This window comes from Schistocerca americana, chromosome 6 (genome assembly GCF_021461395.2).
Source record: "Schistocerca americana isolate TAMUIC-IGC-003095 chromosome 6, iqSchAmer2.1, whole genome shotgun sequence".
NCBI classification, from domain to species: domain Eukaryota; kingdom Metazoa; phylum Arthropoda; class Insecta; order Orthoptera; family Acrididae; genus Schistocerca; species Schistocerca americana.
Window position 1 is genome coordinate 193,537,568 of NC_060124.1, and position 22,466 is coordinate 193,560,033.

At 41.6% G+C, this 22,466-nt stretch overlaps 1 protein-coding gene across 1 annotated transcript in view; it reads left to right on the plus strand.

The window, feature by feature from the left end:
* LOC124620046 (dipeptidase 1-like) overlaps positions 1 to 22,466 on the plus strand; it is a 632,482-nt gene that overhangs the window by 356,743 nt on the left and 253,273 nt on the right. Inside the window, exon 9 of the mRNA XM_047146713.1 lies at positions 20,861 to 20,930. Coding sequence (XP_047002669.1) covers positions 20,861 to 20,930 — 70 coding nt within the window. The remainder of the gene's footprint in view (positions 1 to 20,860; positions 20,931 to 22,466) is intronic.

Genomic DNA, 22,466 nt, shown 5'->3' on the forward strand with positions numbered 1-22,466 from the left:
TTGATAACTATTAAAGAAACCTAATATTCAGTCCTGAACCGATCTGGCATTTAATTTTAGCGAGAAGTTCAGATAATACTTTTGGAAAAGCTTTGCAGAGTTCAAATTCAATTCCAAATTTTCAAGAGTTCACATTCCGAAACTAACACTTTCCAAAATCCAATCCTTCTCCAACACTTTGCAAGATTCTTATCCCACCAAGTTCCTATTCCGGACAAGCCCCCAATTGCGAGCTAACAACCCAAAAGTGTTCGGGCTCACTTTCCTTTCCTCTTCGTCGAAATGTATTGTCTCAATCTCGTCTAGGGGGTGTACCGCACGTGCCTCCTTAGACGCCCTAAATTAGACATTTGTGACCCTTTGGTTAAATTGTCTGGCTTATGGCAAGTTTACGATATACAAAGTTAATATAACATATAGTAACAGTAATAATAATATCGGGAACTAAATTAACGACCCATAAATGATGTGGGCCACACAGTTTGAGATTTGGTTAGAATAATGTCAATCCAGAAAGAAAACTAATAGAGAGAGTGGTCGTCTTTAGAGTTACTGTTACAGTCGAGCCCATATCCATTTGATACAGTTCGCTCGTTCACAATCTCATCGCGAAACACAAGTTCAGTACTCCGCCTCCTTGACTACGCGAAAAGTTAGAGTTCCCACCAGGTGCGCGGCTGCTCACCGCTCAGAGTCCGGCGATAGCACACCTCAAGAAATTTTCAAAGTCGTTTCACTTCCTAGCTATCTAAAGACCGACTCCCTCTTTCGCGTCTCCACCAGCACTGTCCACTTTGGTGTCTCCATACGCACTCTCTCCCTGCCCATCCCCGACCGCCTTTCACGCGCGCCGAATGTCCTCGCTCAACTGAATAGAGCAATTCCCTTTTTTGAAGCCGTTCATCTGATTGGCTACAGCTTATTCTACATTATTTTACATTTCAACGTATTTAAACAATCAAAGATTAACCTATTTCACATTTTAAATAAAGTAACAATAACATCCATTGTTAAATTCTCTTACATAGGACCAATACAATATATTTCTTAGCTTTGAATGCCACGGCCAGTAGCCTTGCACCAATGTGCTTTCTGACAAATAAATATTGAACAAAAGTAACTATTATGCACTTAACTTTACATCAAATATTCTATTACCTAATGATTCAATAAGGTGGCATGCTGTCATCGTTCAATGTGTTTTTTGTGGAGAAAATGATGATCTGATGCTAAACTGAAAATACTGGTAGTTCAAATTTACTGTATCTCTTAAACAAATAGAGTTGCAGGGATGATATTTGCACCATTTGTCATTTCAATGATCCGCTTCTATATGAAATGTCTATCGTTAAGATCGACCAAAGCGTTCAGATTTTAGCATTCAGGTCTTTGTTACAAAACTTGTTAATTTCACTTTAATAGTAAATAATAAACTATTATGGATGTGATCAATATTCAAGTTTTATTGGGATCACTATGAAAATTTATGGAGGATGGCAGATTCAAATAACTGTGGTTTGATTTCCTGCGTTACTACAGAAATAAATAGTGTTCATAAATGTTTCCCTTTATGGCCGATCTAAGGTCTGCCACATTTAACACTTCTACGTCTACTCGGTGAAGATAAGGTGGGTAGATCACGTAACTAATGAGGAGGTATTGAGTAGGATTGGGGAGAAGAGGAGTTTGTGGCACAACTTGACTAGAAGAAGGGATCGATTGGTAGGACATGTTTTGAGGCATCGAAGGATCACAAATTTAGCATTGGAGGGCACCGTGGAGGGTAAAAATCGTAGAGGAAGACCAAGAGATGAATACACTAAGCAGATTCAGAATGATATAGGTTGCAGTAGGTACTGGGAGATGAAGAAGCTTGCACAGGATAGAGTAGCATGGAGAGCTGCATCAAACCAGTCTCAGGACTGAAGACCACAACAACAACAACAACAACAACGTCTACTCGGCCACAAAAGCCTTGTACTTGGTTTCCCTATGGCGTAGGTTCTCATCTGTCTCACTCGTACACTACAGCGCTTGGGCCTCAACACACAAAAGACGCCTGTGAGTTTCCCCATTTCGTGATGAATCTGTGCCCTTTGTGGCATCCGGTCCTCGGAGATAGGGTTCGTTTCACAATTCCTGTAGGCTGACTCTTTCGGCCAGATATTTAAATGAGAGCACATTGCTCGTTTACTTACACCACGTCTCACCATTGTCGAACATGGTCGTTTTCGTGGTCTAGGTGCTCTGTTGTGTTGAGGCTAAGTGTTACACTGGCGTACTGATCTCCAATAAACTCGCCTGTCAGTCTTCCGCATGTGCGTCTTTGCAGTACTGCATTCGCCCCTGACTTCATTTTTAAGGACGGCTATGCGCGATCGCACCGAGCAGCGCACGTGAATTAACTCTTGGAACGAAAAGATACTCAGTGGATGCACCAGCCTGCCTGCTACCCGACTTAAATCCCATCGAACATGGCGTGCGATGCTTTGAGGGGACGTGTTACAGCACGCCCGCATGTTCCAATGACCATCCAGTGGGAGAATGGAACGCTTTACCACAAGAACAGCTTAAAAAGCTTAGGGCCAGCGTGGGAGAGCGTTGCAGAACAAGCGTTGCCGTCCGGGGTGGTCACATACCCTATTAAGAACTAGGTCCCGCCTTCTATAATGTCCAGGGGACCATAATAAATAGTCGTAACTCCACTGTAACTATTGTCTTCGAAAAAAAAGAGTCATTTCTCTTCGTATCATTGCACATTTCCTTCAGTTACCTTCTGTGCTGTATTTTAGCAGTTCTTTCTACTCGTATGTACGATCCAAGTTTCATCGATCTATGTTACTTAGTAATGGCACATCATGCGGAAGTTACTTTCGGCCTTACGTTTTGCACTTTTTCGTATTTAAATGTACGAGGGGCTTCAGAATATAACACATTGTTTACCAAGCCAAGTAACTTTTATTGTATACCGTACTACACTTCAAAGTGACACAGATACATTACACTATTTTAACGTAGTTACCAAGTCTCTGTTTGTGATGGTTCGAACGTTCTACAAATCGATCAAGTCCTCGAGCACAGAAATACACTCCTTGGACATGGAGCCATTCGGGAACAGCTGTGTAAACTCCCTCATCGTAGAAAAATCTCTTCCTCTCAGATGTTATTTCAGCTTGTCAAAATGATGGAAACCGCATGGCATAAGATCTGGACTTCCCCATAAGCATCGCCCGTGTCTCTGAGGCCTTGATCAATTTGTTTACATCATTTCACTAAGGCTGGACTCAACATTACATTTGATTCGTATACTGCACCAATTTTGCCGTGAATTGGTGTTCACTTTTGGTGTTTTGCTCACAAGAATCTTTATGTCTCACGTACTTCAGCTTTGGATTTTTTTTTTTTCCAGTTGCCGCGCCATTTCAACCGTACACTGTGATTTTTGCGCCCATTATCCTACCACGTGACAACTGTATCTGCAAGAAATCCAAAACGTGTACTGTCTTCAAACAAGTTGCCTCTCTTGTTGGACAAGGATATTATTTTCTTTCTTCACTCTCCATGGATATACTTTACAAAAATAAAAATTCGATATCAGTGGTTGAAATGTTGGAACGAAAGTTTTCCTACTGTTTCAATACTCGACAATTTTCATACGAATTTTGAAAATAACATCTCTTGAGATGCTTTATTTTTACCATGATGATAGAAGCTGAAGAAATGAATTAAAAACTTCACTGAAGTCATCTCTTTTTCGGCCGTCCTTTCGTATTGGTTTATAACTTGATTAAGAAATCTGTTTTCCCTCATTCTGTTATTATGTCGTTACTAATTTGTATATTATTGTCAATCTTGAATGAAATGAAAAGTTGGAGAAATAACTATGAACTCGTTTTTGATATTCGCAACTTGTCAAAGACTATGAGCAAGTCTCTAATCTGTGACGATTTTCGCTAACGTCGCAGTTTTCCACCTGAAGGTGATATCGTTAGAGAGAAATCTTCTGACTACAGCTTCGTGCACAGCTTTATACCTTAACAGAACGGAAATGAATGTCATATAACTCGAATAGATAGAGGAAAGATACGATATCGTGTGATTTTGTGATCCGCAGTCGCTCACTAGAATGTCACAGACGTGTAGTATGAAAAACTACAGGTCCGTGACGATTTAAATTCTACTAGTCCGTAAACCTAACATTTAGAAAAGCAGATCCCGGCTTAAATTTTCTGGAAGGCTTGTAAGGAAGTGTATTTCTCGTATCAAAGTGATTTCTTACAAAAGCAATTGATGATCAGTTGTTGAATAATTTTAAAATGTACACAAACAGTCTCTGCCACAAAAATATTCATTTTCATGGTAACAAGTTTCGGTCAGTTTTTGACCATCCTCAGACCCTCATACTGTGATGGTCGGCGGTGACGGTGAATGGATCGGGTATTGAAGCTCAACATCTTAGCTGACGTTGGTGGAGCTACAACACCCGCTCCATTCACCGTCACTGCCTACTATCATGATGCGAGCGTCTGAGGATGGTTACAAACAGCCCGATACATATCACCATCAAGATAAATGTTTTTGTAGTCGAGACTGTTTGTGCCCATTTTTGAAGTACTCATTGGTAGGCAGCTGTGCTCCATGAGAAAGGTTCTCAAAAATTACTAATTATTGAGCATTCTTCTGCGGCAACACTTTTTATGTTTCTGGAAACCCCTGCAAAGCCTGATGCCTCAGCACCATCAGTTCAATAAAATATGACAAATTTCAGCTCAATCTGGGATGAGTGGCAGTGGCTGGTTCTCGCGGTTGAAGTGCTGATCTCATGGTGTTACCATTACTTCTTAACATTAGGTATCAAATACCGTCCAGTATTAACAACAGATATGAGACAACGCTGAATGCCTCTCCTGTTGGGTTAATAGGTTCAGAGAATAGGTATATTGGTCATTTTGAGCTCCCGCAAAATCGCTGGCGGATCGGGACGGGTTTTCTATCTTGGTGTGACATATTGTCATGATGTATGTCTACTTCGAGTTCATGTTTCGGCCACGTGGGATCACAGTTCATTTTCTCAAATTCTGCCAGTTGATATGCTGAGTTGGTACCACAGATCCTCATTCACCATGTGTTGTAGTTTTGGTGACAATAAGAGGACGCAGCGAATGGAACCTTATGCCTTGCTGATACACAGCTTACTCCTCTCGAATACCACAACGAGGACCTCAGAGCTTAACGTCTCCACCAAAGGAATGGATGAGAATCAACAGTGTGGGGTAATGTGAGAAGGTTTAAAATTTGAGTCGGAACACTGTCATAAGCTACGGCGGTCAAGAATTTTTTGTGGCTTCTTCTTCTCTCCTTGCCAGTCACTCAATGGCTACAAAAAATTTTCACTATCCCGATTCAAATCGGCTGCCTCGAAATCTATTACCACCGCACTGGCATGAGTTGGGCACAATAGCTACGGAGGTAGCTCTGTTTTGTTGCGTGGAAAAATTGCTTCCAGTTATGTTCATCGACCTGAGAGTCATTGTAATATATCTGAGAATAATTTACACTACGTCAACGGACAAAACCCATAGCTGAAATCATTGATAATTTTTTAAATTAAACTAGCAAAGTAATCTAACACAATTGATTAGTTGTCATCGGCAGCAAATTTCGCCATACAGTTATGACTCATCGTCAGACCAAGCGAGAATGACAAACTGCGGAATATTACGCCCCATCGTTCACCTGTTGACGTTGGAGCTAATTTCGCTGGCTGATCAGGTTAAATGTCAACTTCAGCTCATTAATCAGCTGCTCTGAATCTATATCCACTGATCCTTGTACGAGTTTTGAAATCAATCAAACTATAAATGAGTAATTAGTTTTCATTAGTTAGTATTAACCGACTTTTATCATAAATTGTAAGAAGTTATATTTCCTAATAATTATTAAATACGCTGCACCAGTTGTACTGGTCTTTCATTACATGTATTTGAGCCGGCCGCGGTGGCCAAGCGGTTAAAGGCGCTACAGTCTGGAACCGCGCGGCCGCTACGGTCGCAGGTTCGAATCCTGCCTCGGGCATGGATGTATGTGATGTCATTAGGTTAGTTAGGTTTAAGTGGTTCTAAGTTCTAGGGGACTGATGACCTTAGAAGTTAAGTCCCATAGTGCTCAGAGCCAGTTGAACCATGTATTTGATTTGTAAGAATCTGAATAACCTTGTTTACAAAATTCAGAGATTTAATAAGCACTAGCAAGGATTGCAGCTTTCCTTGAGGTCACTGTTTTCTAAATATAGCACTGTAACTGCTGTTTTCTTTGTGTAGAGTGGCAAACCAGTTCGTCACATGAGAGAAAGCTGTTCGGCTTACAAATAATGAATTAGACGACACGTTCCCATTTTATAATAAAAACTTCAATAATCTGTTTTAAATATGTAACTTGTAATTGCAAACGATAACCTACATATGCGAACGAAAACTTCGTCTAATATTACAGGACATCCACCGAAGGTGCCTTGTAACTAGGGCGAGACGCGTCTGGGTGCACAAGTTAAATATAAAGAAATTTATTGTGCAGCGTTCAAAAGGAGCGTTTACAACATTGATTCTAGGGTACAACCATGCCCCACCGACGAGTACATACTACTCTTGACCTGCTTCAGCCATTTCAGCCATTTCAGCGGGGTCGCATAATGGTCCTACGGGGGAGGGATGGACATGTCGATGGATTGGTTCAAATGGCTCTGAGCACTATGGGACTTAACATCTGAGATCATCAGTCCCCTAGAACTTAGAACTACTTAAACCTAACTAACCTAAGGACACCACACACATCAATGCACGAGGCAGAATTCGAATCTGGGATCGTAGCAGTCGCACGGTTCCAGACTGAAGCGCCTAGAACCGCTCGACCACCGCGGCCGGCTATAGACGGATTATTGCGCTTGTTGGGCACTGTGTATCGGTGGTGTGTCGCTGCTTTGGACAGTGGACTGTGGAACGTACAGACACTTGTAAACCAGACTCTGGACCTTTGAATAGTACAGACGCGTCAAGATCGCTACATTATGCGAGCTGTGGTGACCAACCAGGGACGAAATCTTCGGACATGTAGCACATACTGTGTCATTAAGCAACAATGGGAATTGTCTGCTTGCGGCAGGACACATCATCTACATCTACACCCATACTCCGCAAGCCACCTGACAATGTGTGGCGGATGGTACCTTGAGTACCTCTATCGGTTCTCCCTTCTATTCCAGTCTCGTACAGTTCGTGGAAAGGATTGTCGGTATGCCTCTGTGTGGGCTCTAATCTGTCTGATTTTATCCTCATGGTCTCTTCGCGTGATATACATAGGAGGGAGCAATATACTGCTTGACTCCTCGGTGAAAGTATGTTCTCGAAACTTCAGCAAAAGCCCGTACCGAGCAACTGAGCGTCTCTCCTGCAGAGTCTTCCACTGCAGTTTATCTATAATCTCCGTAACGCTTTCGCGATAACTAAATGATTCTGTAACGAAGCGCGCTGCTCTCCGTTGGATCTTCTCTATCTCTTCTATCAAGCCCGTCTGGCACGGATCCCACACCGCTGAGTAGCATTCAAGCAGTGGGTGAACAAGCGTACTGTAACCTACTTCCTTTGTTTTCGGATTGCATTTCCCTAGGATTCTTCCAATGAATCTCAGTCTGGCATCTGCTTTATCGACGATCAACTTTATATGATCATTCCATTTTAAAGCACTCCTAATGCGTACTCCCAGATAATTTATGGAATAAACTGCTTCCAGTTGCTGACCTGCTGTATTGTAGCTAAATGATAAGGGATTTTTCTTTCTGTGCATTCGCAGCTCATTACACTTGTCTACATTGAGATTCAATTGCCATTCCCTGCACCATGCGTCAATTCGCTGCAGATCCTCCTGCATTTCAGTACAATTTTCCATTGTTACAACCTCTCGATATACTACAGTATCATCCGCAAGATCCTCAGTGAACTTTCGATGTTATCCACAAGGTCATTTATGAATAATGTGAATAGCAACGGTCCTACGACACTCCCCTGCGGCACACGCTGAAATCACTCTTACTTCGGAAGACCTCTCTCCATTGAGAATGACATGGTGCGTTCTGTTATCTAGGAACTCTTCAATCCAATCACACAATTCGTCTGATAGTTCATATGCTCTTAGTTTGTTCATTAAACGACTGTGAGGAACTATTTCGAACGCATTGCGGAAGTCAAGAAACACGGCATCTACCTGGGAACCCGTGTCTATGTCCCTCTGAGTCTTGTTGACGAATAGCGCGAGCTAGGTTTTACACGATCGTCTTTCTCGAAACCCATGCTGATTCCTACAGAGTAGATTTCTAGTCTCCAGAAAAGTCATTACACACGAACATAATACGTGTTCCAAAATTCTACAACTGATAGACGTTAGAGATACAGGTCTATAGTTCTGCACATCTGTTCGACGTCCCTTCTTAAAAACAGGGATGACCTGTGCCCTTTTCCAATCCTTTGGAATGCTACGCTCTTCTACAGACCTACGGTACACCGCTGCAAGAAGGGGGGCAAGTTCCTTCGCGTACTCTGTGTAAGATCGAACTGGTATCCCATCAGGTCCAGCGGCCTTTCCTCTTTTGAGCGATTTTAATTGTTTCTCTATCCCTCTGTCGTCTATTTCGATATCTACCATTTTGTCATCTGTGTGACAATCTAGAGAAGGAACTACAGTGCAGTTTTCCTCTGTGAAACAGCTTTGGAAAAAGACATTTAGTATTTCGGCCTTTAGTCAGTCATCCTCTGTTTCAGTACCATTTTGGTCACAGAGTCTCTGGACATTTTGTTTTGATCCACCTACTGCTTTGACATCAGACCAAATTTTTTTAGGATTTTCTGCCAAGTCAGTACATAGAACTTTACTTTCGAATTCATTGAACGCCTCTCGCATAGCCCTCCTCACACTACATTTCGCTTCGCGTAATTTTTGTTTGTCTGTAAGGCTTTGGCTATGTTTATGCTTGCTGTGAAGTTCCCTTTGCATCCGCAGCAGTTTTCTAACTCGGTGGCTCTTTTCCTTCTCTTACGATCTTGCTTGGCACATACTCATCTAACACATATTGTACGATGGTTTTGAACTTCGTCCACTGATCCTCAACACTATCTGTACTTGAGACAAAACTTTTGTGTTGAGCCATCAGGCACTCTGAAATCTGCTTTTTGTCACTTTTGCTAAACAGTAAAATCTTCCTACGTTTTTTAATATTTCTATTTACGGCTGAAATCATCGATGCAGTAACCGCTTTATGATCGCATCACGTGGGCTTCTGGCCAGGCTACCACAGACACGACGACACTATCAAGCATGACTACTTTGGGGTCGTAAAAGAGTTGACTGGATAGTGGAATGGCCCTCTGACGTCTTCAGTGACGAGAGTAAAGTTCTTCCTATATGCAGGTGATAGTCATACACTATGGTAGACCTGGTGAGCTGTCTGTTCCTGAGTGCGTTCGCAAATGACATACAGGTTCCGTTCCGACTTCATGGTGCGTGGGTGTGTGTGTGTGGGGGGGGGGGGGGGGAGGCTATCAGTTAAAACTAGCAGTCACTGTAAAGTAACCAATCACTAACTGTTGCCACCTAGGATAGCTCCGAAAGCATGATAGTAACTGAAAAGTTTGTGGGGTCAACGGGGACCATAATATGTCGTTGGTTTTTTGTTGCTAGGTGGGGTCGTGTCAGAGATTTGAAGGTCAACTTTGTTCTTTTTAAAATGAGATGCTATAGTTTGGTACTTATTTTTATAGCGGCTATCGCGACGAATCCAGTAATGTGTAACAGTAAGTTCTTTGAAGGTCAACGAATGTAAACAAGGTGGCATGAACGTTCATTCACAAACGGTGTTCGAAGTAATAACCATTGGTATGAATGCAGTGCTGTAATATTCTTATCAAGGATTCAGTGGTAGATTCTGTGGTATTCCTTATCACATCGACACTTATCGAAGCACATGCTGTGAAAATTCTCTCTGGTACATCGTGCAAATACTAGGTATTTGCAGAATACGGCGTATTCATCTAAGGTGCCATTGACATGTAAACACCATTCGACGGTTTTGCAATACAACACTAATAGGAACGGTACATCGTTGAATCAAGCGAATGTGAATGATGTATTCCTTCGAAGAACAAGTCGATATGATTCACGTTTACGGAGAATGCCAACGAAATTCAGTGAGAGCTAGAGACTTATACGATGAAGGCTATCCTCAACGTACTCAGCCTACACGTCGTATATTTAAATATGTGTGTGATAAATTGAGAACAACTGGATCTCTAACGCATCGGAAACATATTCGGCAAAGGAATCTTACTAAGGAGGAAACGGAAATTGGTATTTTCGCCACTGTGATTCGAGATTCTTGTGTTAGTTCGCGTCAAATCGCAAGGGAATCTGGCATGAGCCAGAGTAGTGTTGTTCGTGTTCTGCATTGCCATAAATATCATCCTTACCACATCAGTCCCCACCAAGAATTAACTGGTAAGGATTGTATGAGTCTCATTGAATTCTGCCGATGGGCTCAACTTCAGATTCAGAGGGATGGCACATTTATTAATTTCATTTTATTTACTGCCGAGGCTATATTCACGAACTATGGAAATGTTAATTTACATAACATGTATTATTGGGCAACTGAAAATCCATGTTGGCAAGTTGCATACCAGAAACAATGGTCGGTGAATGTATGGTGTGGGATTATGGAGGACAGAGCTATAGGCCCCTATTTCATCGAAGCAAATCTTAATGGTAGGAAGAACACCATATTCCTGCAAGAAACATTAGGTCTGTTATGGAAGAAATAATTTAAGGAACAAAGAACAGAAATTGGTATCAACACGATTGGTGTCCGGCACATTTATCGCTGATATCTAGAAATGCGTTGCAAAGACAATTCCCAAATTGGACGCTTAGGAGTCGTGGCCGGCTCGTTCGCCAGACTTGCCGCCTCTGGATTTTTTCTTGTGGGAATTCGTAAGAGACATTGTTTATAAAGACATTCCAGCCTCATCTACATCTACATCTATACTCCGCGAGCCACCTTACGGTGTGTGGCGGAGGGTACTTATTGTACCACTATCTGATCCCCCCTTCCCTGTTCCATTCACGAATTGTGCGTGGGAAGAACGACTGCTTGTAAGTCTCCGTATTTGCTCTAATTTCTCGGATCTTTTCGTTGTGATCATTACACGAGATATATGTGGGCGGTAGTAATATGTTGCCCATCTCTTCCCGGAATGTGCTCTCTCGTAATTTCGATAATAAACCTCTCCGTATTGCGTAACGCCTTTCTTGAAGTGTCCGCCACTGGAGCTTGTTCAGCATCTCCGTAACGCTCTCGCGCTGACTAAATGTCCCCATGACGAATCGCGCTGCTTTTCGCTGGATCATGTCTATCTCTTCTATTAATTCAACCTGGTAAGGGTCCCATACTGATGAGCAATACTCAAGAATCGGACGAACAAGCGTTTTGTAAGCTACTTCTTTCGTCGATGAGTCAAATTTTCTTAGAATTCTTCCTATGAATCTCAACCTGGCGCCTGCTTTTCCCACTATTTGTTTTATGTGATCATTCCACTTCAGATCGCTCCGGATAGTAACTCCTAAGTATTTTACGGTCGTTACCGCTTCCAATGATTTACCACCTATGGCATAATCGTACTGGAATGGATTTCTGCCCCTATGTATGCGCATTATATTACATTTATCTACGTTTAGGGAAAGCTGCCAGCTGTCGCACCATGCATTAATCCTCTGCAGGTCCTCCTAGAGTACGTACGAGTCTTCTGATGTTGCTACTTTCTTGTAGACAACCGTGTCATCTGCAAATAGCATCACGGAGCTACCGATGTTGTCAACTAAGTCATTTATGTATATTGTAAACAATAAAGGTCCTATCACGCTTCCCTGCGGTACTCCCGAAATTACCTCTACATCTGCAGATTTTGAACCGTTAAGAATGACATGTTGCGTTCTTTCTTCTAGGAAATCCTGAATCCAATCACAAACCTGGTCCGATATTCCGTAAGCTCGTATTTTTTTCACTAAACGTAAGTGCGGAACCGTATCAAATGCCTTCCTGAAGTCCAGGAATACGGCATCAATCTGCTCGCCAGTGTCTACGGCACTGTGAATTTCTTGGGCAAATAGGGCGAGCTGAGTTTCACATGATCTCTGTTTGCGGAATCCATGTTGGTTATGATGAACGAGATTTGTGTTATCTAAGAACGTCATAATACGAGAACACAAAACATGTTCCATTATTCTACAACAGATTGACGTAAGCGAAATAGGCCTATAATTATTCGCATCTGATTTATGACCCTTCTTGAAAATGGGAACGACCTGCGCTTTCTTCCAGTCGCTAGGTACTTTACGTTCTTCCAGCGATCTACGATAAATTGCTGATAGAAAGGGGGCAAGTTCTTTAGCATAATCACTGTAGAATCTTAAGGGTATCTCGTCTGGTCCGGATGCTTTTCCGCTACTAAGTGATAGCAGTTGTTTTTCAATTCCGATATCGTTTATTTCAATATTTTCCATTTTGGCGTCCGTGCGACGGCTGAAGTCAGGGACCGTGTTACGATTTTCCGCAGTGAAACAGTTTCGGAACACTGAATTCAGTATTTCTGCCTTTCTTCGGTCGTCCTCTGTTTCGGTGCCATCGAGGTCAACGAGTGACTGAATAGGGGATTTAGATCCGCTTACCGATTTTACATATGACCAAAACTTTTTAGGGTTCTTGTTTAGATTGTTTGCCAATGTTTTATGTTCGAATTCGTTGAATGCTTCTCTCATTGCTCTCTTTACGCTCTTTTTCGCTTCGTTCAGCTTTTCCTTATCAGCTATGATTCGACTACTCTTAAACCTATGATGAAGCTTTCTTTGTTTCCGTAGTACCTTTCGTACATGATTGTTATACCACGGTGGATCTTTCCCCTCGCTTTGGACCTTAGTCGGTACGAACTTATCTAAGGCGTACTGGACGATGTTCCTGAATTTTTTCCATTTTTGTTCCACATCCTCTTCCTCAGAAATGAACGTTTGATGGTGGTCACTCAGATATTCTGCTATTTGTGCCCTATCACTCTTGTTAAGCAAATATATTTTCCTTCCTTTCTTGGCATTTCTTATTACACTTGTAGTCATTGATGCAACCACTGACTTATGATCACTGATACCCTCTTCTACATTCACGGAGTCGAAAAGTTCCGGTCTATTTGTTGCTATGAGGTCTAAAACGTTAGCTTCACGAGTTGGTTCTCTAACTATCTGCTCGAAGTAATTCTCGGACAAGGCAGTCAGGATAATGTCACAAGAGTCTCTGTCCCTGGCTCCAGTTCTGATTGTGTGACTATCCCATTCTATACCTGGTAGATTGAAGTCTCCCCCTATTACAATAGTATGATCACGAAACTTCTTCACGACGTTCTGCAGGTTCTCTCTGAGGCGCTCAACTACTACGGTTGCTGATGCAGGTGGTCTATAGAAGCATCCGACTATCATATCTGACCCACCTTTGATACTTAACTTAACCCAGATTATTTCACATTCGCATTCGCTAATAACTTCACTGGATATTATTGAATTCTTTACTGCTATAAATACTCCTCCACCATTGGCGTTTATCCTATCCTTGCGGTATATATTCCATTCTGTGTGTAGAATTTCGTTACTGTTCACTTCCGCTTTTAACCAACTTTCCGTTCCTAATACTATATGCGCACTATTTCCTTCAATAAGAGATACTAATTCAGGAACCTTGCCCTGGATACTCCTGCAGTTTACCAATATTACGTTAACTTTTCCTGTTTTTGGTCTCTGAGGACGGACGTTCTTTATCAACGATGATAATGTCCTCTCTGGTAAGCCGTCAGGTATTTTATCGTTTCGCCCAAGGGGGGGTCCCTCTAACCTAAAAAACCCCCGTGTGCACGCCACACGTACTCTGCTACCCTAGTAGCTGCTTCCGGTGTGTAGTGCACGCCTGACCTGTCTAGGGGGGCCCTACAGTTCTCCACCCAATAACGGAGGTCGATGAATTTGCAACCATTATAGTCGCAGAGTCGTCTGAGCCTCTGGTTTAGACCCTCCACACGGCTCCAAACCAGAGGACCGCGATCGACTCTGGGCACTATGCCGCAGATATTAAGCTCAGCTTGCACTCCGCGTGCGATGCTGGTTGTCTTCACCAAATCAGCCAGCCGCCGGAAGGAACCAAGGAAGCCCACCACTGTCCGCCATTCACCCTGGAGTGATGGCTGACCGGTAAGATGTTCACTGCCGGAAGACGCAGCGACATCAGGGGTTCCATGTGATTCCAAGGCCACCGAAGTAGGCATAGGCCTCACCACAGTTGCCCCAACGCCACTACGAGCCGACGCCTGCGCCTCGAGCTCGATGAGCCTAACAGACAAAGCCTCCACCTGCCCCCGAAGAGTGGCCAATTCTCCTTGCGTCCGCTCACAACAACCACAGTCCCTACACATGACTATGTTTACCCTACTCTATACGGTGACAAATTCCCAAGATAATCTTCTGATGAGCTACTCTGATAATCAAGAAACACTCACTGAAATACGAGACGCGAAAACTACGCTAGGTTTTCTCAGAAAAACTATTTAAAAGCTAAGCGCAGCAAATAAGTACAAAAACGCTTTATACAAACAGTACTCGCTGCTGCTGGTGCTCTCGCTCTGGCTGTCACAAGACAACTGAAGATATGCGAGAGAGAATTGTCAGAGCACTTGCTTCGATAAGTGCCGGTGTGAAAAGGAATACCACTCAATCCATGACACGAAGATTGCAGCACTGCATTGATACCAATGGTCATCACTTCGAATACCTTCTGTGAATGGACGTTCATGCCACCTTTTTGACCTACATTGACCTACAACGGCCTTGCTGTTACGAGTTATTGAATTCGTCACGTTAGCCGCTATCGGAAAATATGTGCCAAACTATAGCATCCCATTAAAAAAAAAAAAAGCAAAGTTGACCTTCACATCTATATCAGTCCACCTAGCAACAGAAGAATAACGTCATATTATGGCCCCCGTTGTCCCATGCTAATTTTGTCCCATAAACGTTTCAGCTCCTCTCATACTTTCATACTTTCGGAGTTACTCTTGGTGGAAATAGTTAGTGACTAACACTGTATTGCACAGGCTGTTATTCACGTGGTATTTCCATTTCTTCCACAGGAAGGTGATGTCTTTTACAGCAAGACAATGCACATCCTCATATGGCTGCTGCGATGCAAACACGCTCTTCATGATGATTGACGACCACCTAGCTGGTACGATCACCAGATCTTTCGCGAACTTAAACGGACATTATGAAGCGGGAAATTATTCGTTCTCCAGGACCTGCAAGAACCACTGCAAAATCGCAACAAAACCATCAAGATTTTTGGGACAAGACATGAACCACTATGATTGTTTGTGTGTGAGAATACACGCCAGAGTTGCCGCTATAGGAGTGTGCACTGTACAGTTATGCGACTATCTGAAGACTCCTTACTATGACATGGTCGTTTCATTTGATGTGAATCGGATATGATATTTTCCTTCAATAATGAACTATCTGTCACCTCACTTGTCAGTAAAATTACCACATCCTTGAGGGTGGTAATTTTTTTCCGGCAATGAAGTTTGCTAGCCTTAGAAGTAAATGCTAAGAGAAAAGCTATGTGTGTTATATGGGCCCTTGAGTGATAAATTCCCACATAGACCTTACGCTGTTATCTTCTGCCAAGACAGGAGATTTAGTGTTAAACATTCTGTTCACATTCAGATCCTTAGAACACTAACTCAATTGAACTGGGACGTCCCAGGGTTCAAAGAGCAATTTCAGCATTCACAGCTAATGAGCTGTTGTGGAGTAGCTGCCTATCCAGTAGCATGTCACCTCCATACGTGTGCACCACAGTAGTGCCAGGAACAGCTACACAAGAAGGAGTTAAGATCCGTTTATTGCAACACTTAATCCCGTAAGAAAGGAATACTGTGACCGTTCCACGCAGACTTCCAAATAGTCGTTCCGGTATTCGCTGGATTTCTGGCTGCTTTCTGGCTGAAGACTGCCGCATAAGCCCGGCGGGATCACTTATAATATCACGTGGAGGGATACACCCAGTCTGCAAGATTGGCTGCCACCGGTCCGGTTGACGAGCTGCTCGCTAATTGGCTTGCCGGGGGAGATGATACCAACCGACGTTTGATTGGCTTCTGATGCAGGCTTGGAAAAGTAGTTCCCCCGACTGAAGTACCGTCTGGAGGAGGCTGTCGCTGACTGACTTGGTGAATGGCCGCGCCTGATAGGTAGGCCGCTGGCGAAGTCTTGTTGTGCCGAGTGATGATGTCCGGCGAGTGCCGGGGAGCATAATACAAGCCATGGGCAACGCGTTTGTGAGCGGTTTCATCAAATCTCAAATAAATTCCCTATCATTGCATCCCATGTTCCCTTTGCGTTTGTATTTCTGTGTATCACATAATTATCTCGAAGTTTTTGTAGAATTTCTTACAGTATAAGGGAGCCCATATGATAGTTTGTAGGGACGGTGGGGGAGGGGGGGGAGCAGGGGGGAGGCAAATTCTGTGGTTTATGGAGTACTTATAATATTTTGGAAAACGAACGCAAGAAGCCACTAAAAAGTTACTGTTCCAGCCGTGTTAAAATATTCGGCACACCAACTTTTAAACAATTTTGGAGAAAGAAAAAGTAACCCGACTACTTTACATTTTTTTTTTCCTTTCCCTGAGAGCTATGGGGTGAGGGAGAGTGAGGCGCCCCCTCCTTGCCCGCGGGTATGAGTGTCTTTGCTTCTTCATAACTTTTACGTTTTTTTTTCTCGTTGTTTCACATTGGGTACTACATCAACTGTGTTCACGAAATATACGATTATCTCACAATATACATGATTAACACTACTTAGAACCAGTGTCATTTCGAAAACGTAGTAGGTTGGGGCGTGCTTCAGGTTGCATTAAATAATCAATCTTTTGACCCAACAATGAGGACATATCTGCCGAAGTGGAGTATAGAAAAGCTGAATAGCGGCACCGTATTTTATAGTATAGCTGACAATTTCATTTATTGTGTACAGTGTTTATCCACTTCGATTTATTGTGTAATTCCCCATATTAAAGAATGTTGACTATATCGATCTGCAAAGCAACCCAATAATTGTCATAAAATATATGAATACATGTTAAGTTGCATTTAATAATTCATAGATTGTCTTATCCCGGAGTAGTCAAAATAAAAATGTTTACTGTATGTATTTATAATAGCCTTATTACAGCGAACAGAAGACGAACAAAGGTTAAATACTACATAGAAACGACCATATTCGAAATTAATATAAATACACAGATTAAAATATTCCCTCCAAGAAATTCACCGGTAGGGTAGATACAGTTGACTATGAATAAACCTTAAAGAATGTTATTGCACTGTACTTTGTTAGCAAACGAAATCTCTTCGTATTTGGCAAGTTATCAGCCATTTCTGCTCTTTCATATTAGACATATTAATTGTGCCTTCCAGTTTGCAGTGTGACTGTAGTTTTAATGCACTCGTTCATCAAAGGATTTCGTATAATAAACCAGAGATGAGGTGACGGTTTTGAGCTAACATACATCTCGGCTGCGAGAAAAACTGATTGCAATGAGTATAACTGAAAAGGAATACTGGCATTTTCTACTTTCTGGCGCTGTGAAGGTTGGAACGTATCCTTTGCAGGTCATTGTTTGATGTGAAACATAATCCGTAAGCTGGACTCACACTTCTTATAAGCATCTGCTAGCTGAAATCATGGTCCGGGCGTCGCCTGGTTTCTTCCTCGTCGTTCTGGCTATAATATGTTTATTGCACTTTTAAAGTATGAGACCAACGGTGCTGTAAATATAAATGCTTCCCCTTGGACCATCAACTTTTTCCGTCATATGTTATAAGTAATTAACAAATAACAACATTATTGTCAGCTGAATATATATCTCCCCCCTCGCTATCAGGTCTTTCAGCACTATTTAATTTTTTTTTCTAACAAAGCTAACCATATCAAGGGAACGTCATTCTGCAAAAATTATTTGCAGTAAAGTGCCTCCTTGATGGCCAATAATATTGACATTATTTCACGGGGCGCAATAATATTGACCGTCTAGGAGTGAGACAGAATTTTCGCAGTGATATTCAGAATACCAAAAAAATTGGAAATAATTTGTTCTGCTAGGAGATATTGTGCCGTCTGCGGGCAGTATTGCGAAAATCTTGACACTGTCTCGCAAGCTACACAGGCCAAGTAGGTTACGCTTATTTTTGTTGTGTGGGACATGAGTACAAAACAAGACGAAAAAATATTATTCTTAAAGTGCATCGAAATGTAAAACACATTGCGAAGAGTACAAGACTGAATTGTTATAAATCGTGTGATTTGTTGCTCGGAAAATACAGGAGAAGGCCACGAAGGAATATTTTTACAAAAATATAATAAATGCAAAGTTATCAATAAAAGTATATATAGATATTTATCTCTGTGTATACGTTACTTACCCAAATGTAATCCTCATAAATAACGTACTATTGCGTGATAAGTTTCCACAACTATCTCTCAAATACTGTAATGTGAAACTGAGCTTGTAAATTTCAAGCTTCCAAAAGAAATGCCAGTAACAAGGTCTGATGAAACTAGGACTCTCATTGTATTATCTGGTTTCTGATGTTATGAAAAGGGGGTCTCCACACATTTTTATCCGAATCGGGGGGAGGGTTAAATGTCTATACAGTGCGTTTCACAATTAATGTTACATACTTCTAGAAGTTGTAGAGGGTACATCAAGTTTTAGGTTGATCAAGTTTTACACGGGAACCTACGTCCGAAAAAGTCATCCAACGACACTAAAGAGAGTCAAAGTTAAAGGCATCTACGCCTGATCTATACTCGTATACATACAGTGTGATTCCATGATGATGTTACAGTCATTCATGGCTGATGGGAATGATAAATGTATCAGTGTGAGGTAAGGGTCCCTAAAAAGAAAACGAACGAGTGGAAAGTTGTAAGTGAAAACCATTCTGATACCTCTGATAGTGGAATACATGCATCGGTACTGTTGTTGCTAAGATTGTAGGGCAGGCAACTTTTAGAGGTCATAATATACACCAAGACAAGAAGAAATGTGCAATAAGCATGGTTTCTAAAATGCATAGCTTAAGAGCTTCACGCACTTGTTCAATAGAAGAGATGTGCTTCATACTAACGAAGATGAACAAGTGCCCACAGTTCCTAAGATACTCATTTTAGAGCCCATGATCATTCGGCATTGTTTCTTGTCTTGGTCCACATTATCTCCTCTGAAAATTATATACACTACATTCTTTATTGGAGGTATTGGAATGATTTTCGCTTATAACTGTCGAATGGTTTGTTTCCAGACCAGGAACCTTTACCTCAAAGTGATACTTTTATCTGTCTCCATCATCTTGAAACTTTGTATCATCATCATGGAAATGCCTGTAGCGTCGTCGGATGACGTTTCCAAAATGTTCAAATGTGTTTGAAATCTTATGGGACTTAACTGCTAAGGTCATCAGTCCCTAAGCTTACACACTACTTACCTAAGTTATCCTAAGGACAAACACGCACACCCATGCCCGCGGGAGGTCTCGCACCTCCGCCGAGACCAGCCGCACAGTCCATGACGGCAGCACCTCAGACCGCTCGGCTAATCCCACGCGGCGATGTCGTTTTCAGACATGGTTCCCTATGTGGAACTTGATCTACTAAGTCTCCTCTACATCCTCTAGAAGTTTGGAACATTAATTGCGAAACACCCTGTATAAGGAAAGTCAATATTTGGGGATAATCATCTCCAGTAATGTATCAAACGCTGAACGAACAGCACACAAAAGATTTTTATATTATTATATATTATATTATTATACATTCAGTTCTAATATGTTTTTGTGTGCTCTTTGGGACTCCTTGGACCAATTTTTCACCCGTCTTTCTGCCTGTTTGCAACATAGAAAAGCAATTATCACAGCAGCAGCGACTTGATCGCCCAACACCCCTAACTACAGTATTATTGCACCATATCATTGAAAACATAATTGACTATATTACTGAGAAGATTAGGGATAACATCACCAATTTTCCACCATATTACTGTGCAATATTATAACCGTGTAGGGCCTGCTCAAAAAACAACTCTATGTATAAATTGCGTTTTCTGACGAGAATACGTCGGAAGGTGGTGAAGAAAGGACATTTTAAACTGATTGAACCAACATTGCTGATATCATGCCCAGCATCAAAATCGGTAAATGTTCTCATCAAATGTATATTATGCTTCAACTCAACAGAATCACTACATACACAACACACAGAAAGAGTAGCTTCACGCCATTACGATACACACCCGTATTCCGCCTAGCAAACGTAGTCTTTGTTGCTTGCGAAAACTGAAATTCCTCTACACATTACAAACACAGTACCTTAGGAATTCTCCGCATCTATTAAGATGAATGGCCATTTTGCTAGAATGATAGAGCCATTACAAGACTGCATGAAAGTAAGAAGTACAATAAATGATTAGGTGCTCAATCGCAAAATGTTCACCTGTGTGTAGCATATTGTGCAACATCAGTGAAATATTATTAGTAAATAACTTTGTAAACTGAAACGTTCTCTTATTCCAAATTTCTATGTAGTAGGAAATTGGGTAATGTATGAACTTAGTGTTGTCCTTTCACTGTTATTACTTGTTGGTAAGCGTTCTAAAACTTCCCTTTTTGTTAGGGCAGATTCGTCCTCAGGGTCAGCAGAAGACTCCAACACGAAAGGTCAAGGGCTAACCGACTTCGGGAAGGTGAGTAGTGCGCACAGCCTTACATATTTTTACTCCTTTTTTCACGATCATATTTTATCTCTTTCTGTATGTATGTGTGTGTGTGTGTGTGTGTGTGTGTGTGTGTGTGTGTGTGTGTGAGGGGCGGAGCGGGGGTGGCGAGAAGGGAATGGCCTGGTACAGGTCACCACGCAGCTGCACTGCCCGGTTTCCACAGACCTGAGAAATCGTTACATCCAGTTTACCATCCAGGTGTTGACTGAATAAGCGTAGCTTTCTTGCCTATAACACTCAAATCATGGTCGGAGAGGCTAGCCGTGCAGATGTTTCTATGATATTACTGAAAGTTTTCTATGTGCTTCACTTATTGAAGAGGTTCCGGGCTTTGAACGGTCCAGCTTTCTAGAATTTGGCTATTCTCATCTTCTAGCCACAGAGCAAGTTGAGCAAACGTTTCTGTGGTCTTCCAACTCATCGGACAACGGGACTTAATTTCTTACTATATTTTTCCTTTTTGCATATTATTCCGGTCTATAGCTCATTTCTTTTTATTTTCTCTTAGCCTGTATTGTAATTTAAGTGTTTTCACTCCCCTCCGCATATCGTCATTTTAAAATTATCCAGTGTCGTACAGCCTTAACGGATCTGACGAGTATCATTTTATGTTTTATTCATCACAAACATTTTTGAGCCGTACAGAAGAACTGCTGCAACAGCCATTTTTTAAAATTTCGTTCTTTTCAATTCCATCGTTTTTCTTTATGGTGAACTTCGGTTTGCTACCGACACAATCCGTATTTATTCTGTTTGTGAGCGATGTCATAATCAGTGTTGGGAGTTATATCATAGACGATGCATCTTGAAAGAGACAGTTGTTCAGCATTATATAGAGCCGTTTTTGTTGTGAGTTGGTAATGGTCTCTAAAGTAGTTTCGTTCAGTATTATTTCTCGGCTTACATTCATCGTTTACAAAACGTATCATATTGATTTGACTACTTTTTCCCTTGTTTTGGCCTACTAAGGGCCGTCTGAAATAGCGTTTGTGTTCTTTCCTCCTTCCATTCTTTCCAGTAGTTTTTGATTCTTTCTATACGTTTTTCTCTGCTTTCTTGTGTTTGTATTGCGTTTGATTTCTCTTTATTTTCTCTTGCAAGCTCCTGAAACGTTTTACTTTTGCTCTGAACTTTTCTCTTCTTCCTATTTCTCCCTCCATAACTATCATCTTCCTCAGGTCTACCTTCAGTCCTTTGATCTATGTCATTGATGTTTTAGGGTTTCCGTCAAAATGTTAAAGCAATTCTGATTAAGTTAATAATAATTTTTCTTCCTTTGACCATTTTTATATAGTTAAATTTATGTGTCCTATTGGTTTTCTTTGTTACAACACTTGCTACTGACTGTTATGGTTTCCCAATTACACATCACCATTGCTCTTTGCTGAGGCTCACCTTGACAGCTTGTTGGGAACAGCAGTGGAACTGATACAGTCAAAATAGTGATTCAGCAGGAGAACTATTCATTTTATGAAAGACGGAGTAAACACAGCATACACATCT